Here is a 9,337-nt window from a genome sequence, read left to right on the forward strand (position 1 = left end):
CAACGATTCTTCAACTCCTTCTTTCTCTCTCTAATGCCATGGCGACAGTCTCCTCCCCCCTCACCTTTGACCTCTTGGCTACATTTAGCTCCACACCCTGCTCCAGCTCCGTGTGCAGTCCTTCGTCGGGGCTGCTGTCCATCTCGATGACGGACAGGGACAGGGAGGGACTAACGTTGTCGTGGTCCCAGCTCCAGTAGCCACTGCTGCCGCTGTCAGACAGATCCCCACCCCCACACTCCATGTCTCCGCCCCCACACTCCATGTCTCCGCCCCCTGATGATGAACCTAGAGGGACACAGCATGGTGGTCAGTATAGTTACTATATAACCATGTTAGAGAGACAGCATGGTGGTCAGTATAGTCACTATATAACCATGTTAGAGAGACAACATGGTGGTCAGTATAGTCACTATATAACCATGTTAGAGACAGCATGGTGGTCAGTATAGTCACTATATAACCATGTTAGAGAGACAGCATGGTGGTCAGTATAGTCACTAGTCACTATATAACCATGTTAGAGAGACAGCATGGTGGTCAGTATAGTCACTATATAACCATGTTAGAGAGACAGCATGGTGGTCAGTATAGTCACTATATAACCATGTTAGAGACAGCATGGTGGTCAGTATAGTCACTATATAACCATGTTAGAGAGACAGCATGGTGGTCAGTATAGTCACTATATAACCATGTTAGAGACAGCATGGTGGTCAGTATAGTCACTATATAACCATGTTAGAGACAGCATGGTGGTCAGTATAGTCACTATATAACCATGTTAGAGAGACAACATGGTGGTCAGTATAGTCACTATATAACCATGTTAGAGACAGCATGGTGGTCAGTATAGTCACTATATAACCATGTTAGAGAGACAGCATGGTGGTCAGTATAGTCACTATATAACCATGTTAGAGACAGCATGGTGGTCAGTATAGTCACTATATAACCATGTTAGAGAGAGAGGAGGGAACCTTCTGTTGCTGGTTCCTGACTAGCTGTGTAGTTGAATTGTCCCAGAACTAACACACCTGATTCAACTGTCAAATATCAAGCCCTCAACTATCAAGCCTTCGACAATCAATCTGTCAACTATCAAGAGAGAGAGAGAGAGAGAGAGAGAGAGAGAGAGAGAGAGACAGAGAGAGACAGAGAGAGAGAGAGAGAGAGAGAGAGAGAGCCGGATCAGCTTAATTGACTAATTTACCTGGTACAGGGTCATTCTGACCCTGAGGAGAGCTCTGGACCACAGGGCTGCAGGACATACTGGTCAGAACCATGGCTGCCATGATCTCATCCATCTCCACCGACCCTGGGCTCCGGAAACTGAGTAGAGGGGGACAGTGATTACAACATGGATTTATCTTGGAGCTCCACCTCAACAGACAACCCAAAGAAGAGGAGGAGATGAAAAACTTAGAATGTATTGACTCTAGGCTCTGGAAATTGAGGATAACATGGAAAATGTGTTGGGGTTTATTTGGGGCTTTGAGTGATGTATGATGGTGCCCCAGATGTCTCTCCACTTACAGAGACAAGTCAACGAGGAGGAGCAGGTGAATAACTGAGAATTCATTGAGGAGTACCAAGATAACGGTTGACGTTGTAAGTTGAAGGTCAGCTTTAGGCTGAAGGATGACCACATAGAGAGAGAGCTTACCTGTCTGGGGCAGACACAGGGCAGGAGGGCACTGTGGGAGTTGTAGTCTGCTGAGGAGCCGCAGGGTGGGTCCAGCCCGCCTCAGTCCTCCCCCGGGGCACGAAGACCGGTACCTGATGGTGCCTATTCATAATGTTCCTATGGCCGTTGCTCTCTGTCATGTTAGGGGCTTCCTGCCCACAGCACTGCATGTATACCTGCAGACAGACACAGGAACAGAGCTGAGATATGGGGGAGACTCAGAGAGGGAGGAAGGTATAGATGAGACAATGACACCTGTACAGTAAAACTGTGAAAATAATTAGTTATAAAGCAACAACAAGGCCTCCCGGGTGGCGCAGTGGTTAAGGGCGCTGTACTGCAGCGCCAGCTGTGCCATCAGAGTCCCTGGGTTCGCGCCCAGGCTCTGTCATAACCGGCTGCGACCGGGAGGTCCGTGGGGCGACGCACAATTGGCCTAGCGTCGTCCGGGTTAGGGAGGGCTTGGTCGGTAGGGGTGTTACCGTGCAGCAGCTGTGTGCAGTGTGTAGACGCGTGAGTGGTTTGAGTGGTGCACAATATCCCATGTATGTTTAAATCTCATCGCGACTCCTGTGGCGGGCCGGGCGCAGTGCGCGCTAGCCAAGGTGACCAGGTGCAAGGTGTTTCCTCCGGCGCATTGGCTTCCGGGTTGGATGCGCGCTGTGTTAAGAAGCAGTGCGGCTTGGTTGGGTTGTGTATCGGAGGACACATGACTTTCAACCTTCGTCTCTCCCGAGCCTGTACGGGAGTTGTAGCGATGAGACAAGATAGTAGCTACTACAACAATTGGATACCACGAAATTGGGGAGAAAAAGGGGTAAAATAAAAATAATAAAAAAATTGAAAAAATAAAGCAACAACAACAAAAAATAGAATTGAGAAGGATCTATTAATCACTCAACTTCTGCATGTTATGGGTTACCTTACCAGTGTCTCCTGTATCTCTGCTCCAGACTGCCTGGTGTCTGTGGGTCCGGCTGCCGGAGAGGTCCTCTCCCCTGGTCTCTTGGTTGCCATGGTGCTGCCGCTGGTAGTGCTGGTGGTCTGCACTGTACAGTCCTCAACAGTCCTCAACAGTCCTGTACAGTCTCTATTCCCTACAGAGAGGAGGTTGAAAATACACCTCTATTTATCTCTGTCACATCATGTCGTTTCTATCGTTCTAGTTCAAGGAGAAGCATGAACGCCATGCTTTTGGATGAAAAGCAGCAATAATGTGATGTTGTTGTTGTTGTTGTGTGTGTATATAAATAACAATATACAATGTCTTGAAATCCAAAATGTTTTATTTGCATAGTGACTGGTAATAAACATGTTTATTATCAGCATCTGAATGTGAAGTTATAGTTTTACCACACAATAAAAGGTGTGATGTTGTGAAGATGAAACCTCTCTAGGCCAAAAGTCAACCCCAATGACATCATCCTGTAGTGAGAGATCACAACACACCCCTTTTCTGCACGCACCCATCTGTGTGCAGTGTGTAGACTCGTGAGTGGTTTGAGTGGTGCACAATATCCCATGTATGTTTAAATCTAACGGATTACATCCCATAGATTACATTGTGGCAGCATTTCTTATGATTTTAAAGCATAGACTTGATTTTAAGAGGCGTCATGTGTGGGGGAGTGCGCTGATAGGCTAGCAAAGAGCCCGGAGGTATAGCTGTCTCGTCTAATAGGAGCTCACTTCCACGAGTAAACAACAGTCCTTCTGTGCAGGAGAAGAGCGCTCATTGGCTGAGAGCTGCTTTCCAGGGCACACACCCCTTGGTGACGAAGTGTTCGGGCACGAGTTTCTGGCGGAGCGATGAAGATGGACATATAGTAATCTCCGCTTCATTTAAAAATATATACAAAATAAATTAAAAGTAGTATAATTTTTCTTTAGAATTGTTCAATGTTCGTATGAGTCCGAAGTCATACGTTGTAATAGTAAAAAGAAAACAGAAATCTGACAACAACACTGATGGAACTCAAGCCAAAAAAACTCCTATCCTACCTGGCAACACAGAACGATTTGGAAATCCCCTCCGACTACAAACATACCCCAAACATGGATGAAAAGTAAACCATCATTATCATCATCAATATGTTATATAAAAAAAAGTATTGCTACCTTATTTAGAAAAAAATAAACCATTATGATATTTACCGTTAGAGCGATGGAGTCTGTTGTGTCCCGTTAGGAGAATGAGTAAAGTGGACGTCTCCACCGGGTCTGCCTTGCTGTCTGCCAGTGAAAGGGGAGTTGGATATGGAATTGGGTGGTTGGATGCACGCCGTACGGATGTGGTTACGTGTGTGCGTGTCGTGGAGCAATGCCGAGCGCGACAGCTGGCAACAGCGCCTGAACTCGGTCTGCAGCTCTGCACTGAGACTGCACAACGACAGATCTGGGTGATAGGTTACGGAAGCAAAATGATGCCCTCAGCTCACAGACACACAAACACAAACAGACAGAGGGATAGTCGCGCCAGAGAAAATAGGCTAGCTCACCATCCCCAGAGATGCGTTGTCCTATTTTTGATACGTGTTTCCAATGAGATGCGAAGGCTAAATGATGCATATATTTTTGTTCAAATGTAACTGATCAAATGTTTACCCCGTACAACGTCATAATAATAGGTCCCCCCCCCACCCCCTCTCGATCTCTCAATTTGGAAAAGAAACCAACATACACGCAAATGAATTGAAAACACATCGAATTACTAAAAATCGAACAATTTGTCCACATTTTTCCTCTGAATTTTCATAATCTTTTCAGTGTATGTTTAATGTGACATCAGCCTACTTCACAACACTGTACAACAGAAATAAAGGAGATGTGTGAGTGGATTAAACCCAAACCCTGGCTGTGTTTTTGGAAATTAATATGTAGCTATTTTACCACACCAGACAGACAGACAGACAGACAGGGATTTTAGTCTAAGCTACAGCACTACTCAGTCCCTTTGTTACAGACAGAGGATCCAATCTAGATGAAATCCTGTCTATTAATTCATTAAAGCTGCAATGTGTCACTCTTCTGATCGGTCAAGTCCAAAAGCGATAGATCTGTTCTATGTGCTCTGTTTCTATGCTTCCTGCTCTTAAATATAATTTGTGTATCATTTGTTTTTCGGTTATTCTACACCAGCTTCAAACAGCTGAAAATAGCTTGCTTTGTCACAGAATCTGAAATTAGGTGAACTATTAGAATTTCAGCAACCAGGAAATGGCAGAGTGATTTCTGCATTGTGCATCTTTAAATCATGTAACTTTTTGTGGCCGATAACAGCCCAGGTTAAAGCGTGTTGGTGAATACTAGTGGTTTATTTTGTACGGGATGTTAAAATTTAGCTTTTTGTGTCAGTGTCAGTGTTCGTAACTGGAGGATGTGCCAACAACCAGGTAGTAACAACAGGGTTATTTCCTTTGGCCCAAACAACTTCTCTTGATTAGAATCAAGTTATTGATCCCAAATGACCATCGAATAATTGAATACACAGAATCATCAGTCCAGGAGATATTGGTTGACGGAATTGAGTATGGAGAGATATAACTCTACTCCGCTATTCATAGATACAGAGACAGACAGACAGACAGACAGACAGACAGACAGAAACAGACAGACAGACAGACAGACAGACAGACAGACAGACAGACAGAGACAGACAGACAGACAGACAGACAGACAGACAGACAGACAGACAGACAGAAACAGACAGACAGACAGACAGACAGACAGACAGACAGACAGACAGACAGACAGACAGACAGACAGAAACAGACAGACAGACAGACAGACAGACAGACAGACAGACAGGAGTTAGCATGACAGCTTAAACAGATCTGGGACCAGGCTAGGGAATTTCTACAACATGCACCACCAGCAGTACAGTAGCCACCAGCAGCATCAACCTAGGAGGGTTGGGGGGGGGGGGATGCCAGTTCAGCTGCTTCTCTGCCAGTCCATGTTCATCCGTCTGTCCTGTGTGTGTGTCTCATATCTTCGTCCTCGTCTTCATCAAGTAGCTCCTCATCAAAAGCATCTTCCTTCCAACAGGTCCATGACCTCATGGTCCTTCCCATCCTGCAGGCCTTCCTCAGCGATGGACCTTTAGCACAAAAGACCATAAACGCAAAGGAATTGTGTAGCTATCAGCGGAGGTTGCTGATTGGAGGACGGCTCATAATAATGGCTGGAATGGAGTCAATGGAATGGTATCAAACATGTGGTTTCCATGTGGTTGAAACCATTCAATTGACTCCATTCCAGCCATTACTATGATCTGTCTTCCCCTCAGCAGCCTCCACTGTGTAGTGACTTTACTTTCAATAATCTGATGACTGTTATCTAATCAACTAACCAGGTATAATTGTTACCCAATTAAATGCATCATGTAACAATTAACTCATTAGGATTTGGGGCACCACGAGAGCGGTTCTTTAAAGAGTTACCATCTCCCTAGTTAAACTCTAAAAGGTCTTTACCTATCACATCTATAAACAGTCAATTTATTAATCATAACCTCATATCATATCACCATTCTGAACAGTCGTGACCTCCATGCATCTGCGATAACCCGAGCCTTACTTATGATTCAGTACTACACAAATTGGTTTAATTATTTATTTACTAGATAACTAAATGGTAACACAGGATAAACATACACAATTAATACATTAAAAAAAGCTCCCTAGCGGACTGACAACATGGTTGCTTGTTACAAAAGACATGGAGAGAGAGACAGAGACACTTAACGTTGAAACATTTAGAAACTACTCTCACTTATAATTTGCACACAAACCGCCGCTTGCTTGGATTAAGAAATCATCAATGTATTTATGTGAAAATCCTTGGTTTTCTCTCGGTGGACAGGGCCTTCTTGGAAAGGTGGTTGGGCCTTTTCGCAGCACGCTTGTAAGGCTCTGATTGTCCGAAAGGGGTTTCTCTGTTGTTCTCCTCTGCTGGTCGTTCGCTGTCAGGTGACTTGTCGTGTAGTCCTGAACAGAACAACAGAGTTTATTCTACTTCCATTCACGCTCTGGAGGACACTTCTTTGAAGATAGGCTAGCCAGCCGAGTTGATGGTTTGAAGATAGGCTAGCCAGCCGTGTTGATGGTTTGAAGATAGGCTAGCCAGCCGTGTTGATGGTTTGAAGATAGGCTAGCCAGCCGTGTCGATGGTTTGAAGATAGGCTAGCCAGCCGTGTCGATGGTTTGAAGATAGGCTAGCCAGCCGTGTCGATGGTTTGAAGATAGGCTAGCCAGCCGTGTCGATGGTTTGAAGATAGGCTAGCCAGCCATGTCGATGGTTTGAAGATAGGCTAGCCAGCCGTGTCGATGGTTCCCATTGGGGTGATGAGAGTAGGGTACTACGGTGATTTGAGCAGAGTGGTAGAATGGTTCCACTTCAATTCACTTTCGAAGATACTTTACCTATTACAGCTAATCAGCCGTACAAGTGATTCCTTTAACGAGTCTGACGAACCCGACGGGAATGATATTCTGCTTCCTCGGGAACAGGCCCAGAACGCCGTGATTTGCGTGAAGAGGATGCAGAGAAAGAGGGGCCAGAGGGCGGCCTGCCTTCTGAGAATTCGACCGAATAAACCCCCACTTCCTTCCATCCATTCCATGACCTACGCGGAAGATTAAACTACCAACAGGACATTCCAAACTGTAATATCTTATGCTTCACGGAGTCGTGACTTTACCGCAGGATAGAACAGGATAGAACAGCGGCGTCTGGTAAGACAAGGGGCGACGGACTACGTATTTTTGTAAATATCAGCTAGTGCACGATATCTAAGGAATCCTCGAGATCTTGCTCGCCTGAGGTAGAGTATCTTGTGATAAGCTGTAGACTATCTACCTAGTGTCACACCCTGATCTGTTTCACCATTCTCACCGATGGGGCTGTAGAGGAGCAGGTTGGAAGCTTCAAGTTCCTTGGCGTCCACATCACCAACAAACTAACATGGTCCAAGCACACCAAGACAGTCGTGAAGAGGGCTCGACAAAACCTATTTCCCCTCAGGAGACTGAAAAGATTTGACATGTGTCCTCAGATCCTCAAACGGTTATACAGCTGCACCATCGAGAGCATCCTGACTGGTTGCATCACTGCCTGGTATGGCAACTGCTCGGCCTCCGACTGCAAGGCACTACAGAGGGTAGTGCATACGGCCCAGTACATCACTGGGGCCAAGCTTCCTGCCATCCAGGATCTCTATACCAGGCAGTGTCAGAGGAAGGCCCTAAAAATTGTCAAAGACTCCAGCCACCCTAGTCATAGACTGTTCTCTCTGCTACCGCACCGCAAGCGGTACCCGGAGCGCCAAGTCGAGGTCCAAGAGGCTTCTAAACAGCTTCTTCCCCCATGACATAAGACTCCTGAACATCTAATCAAATGGCTACCCAGACTATTTGCATTACCCCCCCCCCCCCCACACCCCTCTTTTATTCTTCTGCTACTCTCTGTTATTATCTATGCATAGTCATTTTAGTAACTCTACCTACATGTACATTTTACCTCAACTAACTGGTTCCCCCGCACATTGACTCTGTACCGGTACCCCCTTGTATATAGTCTCGCTATTGTTATTTTACTGCTGCTCTTCAATTACTTGTTACTTTTATTTCTTATTCTTATCTGTATTATTTTTAACTACATTGTTGTTTAGGTGCTCGTAAGCCCCTGTTGTATTCGGCTCATGTGACTAATGCAATTTGATTTTAGAACGTGTTAGCATTTCAGTGGGGAAAAAGTCTGTGAAACATTCCTCTGGGAGATGCTGAATGTTCTGTCCTATTACTCACCTTCAAATAATATTTTTGCAGGAACCTCCTTGATTTTGCCGAAGATCTCTGCCCCACCAGTCCCCCCCCTGTTTGAAAGGCGACAAATAAATCTGATAGGTAGTGCATAACTGAAAAAATATGACCTTTTGCAACGGTAAACCAGCTAGAGCCTGAGTTTCATAATCATGTGATCTAGTATCATAAGGGTTATTGAGTACCACAGTCACAATACCCATAATACCTAGCGGAAATTGTTCTACTCGTTTTTTTCCACCATTCATTTTGTAGAACTACTTCATATAAGGTCAAATCAAAATCAAATCAAACAAAATCACATGTTATTGGTCACATACACGTGTTTAGCAGATGTTGTTGTGACTGTAGCGAAATGCTTGCGCTTCTAGTTCCGACAGTGCAGCAAAATCTAACAAGTAATCTAACAATTCCCCATCAACTACCTAATACACACAAATCTAAGTAAAGGGATGGAATAAGAATATGTACATATAAATATATGGATGAGCGATATTATGTTCATCCTTGAAAAATGCCATGAGGTCTGAAAATAGACACCAAAGTCGACATACCGTACAAACAATTATCTAGGCTAAGTAACAGAAAAATATTTTTGATCTACTGCCTTGCTAACTAGATAGTCAGTGGCTAAGACAGAGAAAGGAGATGAAAGATGTTCAAGACTTTATTCAATTCATTTCAATACAGCACATGGATTCATCATGGATCGGGCACGGGGTCTCTGATCTCGCTGGTGGACGGTAGTTGACAGTGTCCGCTAGAGGTGACGCGCAGGAGCTTCCTGCAGGAAGTTGTAGTCTTGCTGAGGTCTTCTCTGTTGCTAATT

General features: G+C 44.8%; 1 protein-coding gene across 4 annotated transcripts in view; it reads right to left on the bottom strand.

Moving 5' to 3' along the window:
• Nucleotides 1-4,222, bottom strand: part of znf395b (zinc finger protein 395b) — a 15,795-nt gene extending 11,573 nt beyond the window's left edge. Inside the window, exons 1-5 of one of the 4 annotated variants that reach the window (XM_036984617.1) lie at nt 3,842-4,221; nt 2,615-2,784; nt 1,667-1,863; nt 1,214-1,332; nt 65-288 (exon numbers count right to left, since the gene is read on the bottom strand). In XM_036984617.1, the coding sequence (XP_036840512.1) occupies nt 65-288; nt 1,214-1,332; nt 1,667-1,863; nt 2,615-2,704 (630 nt within the window). In that variant the 5' untranslated portion in view covers nt 2,705-2,784; nt 3,842-4,221. Of the gene's footprint in view, nt 1-64; nt 289-1,213; nt 1,333-1,666; nt 1,864-2,614; nt 2,785-3,841 lie in introns of all 4 variants that reach the window. The other 3 variants (XM_036984616.1, XM_036984618.1, XM_036984619.1) reach the window with 3 other exon arrangements.
• Nucleotides 4,223-9,337: the final 5,115 nt, after the last annotated feature.

Source organism: Oncorhynchus mykiss, chromosome 8 (genome assembly GCF_013265735.2).
Source record: "Oncorhynchus mykiss isolate Arlee chromosome 8, USDA_OmykA_1.1, whole genome shotgun sequence".
In the NCBI taxonomy this organism is placed as follows: domain Eukaryota; kingdom Metazoa; phylum Chordata; class Actinopteri; order Salmoniformes; family Salmonidae; genus Oncorhynchus; species Oncorhynchus mykiss.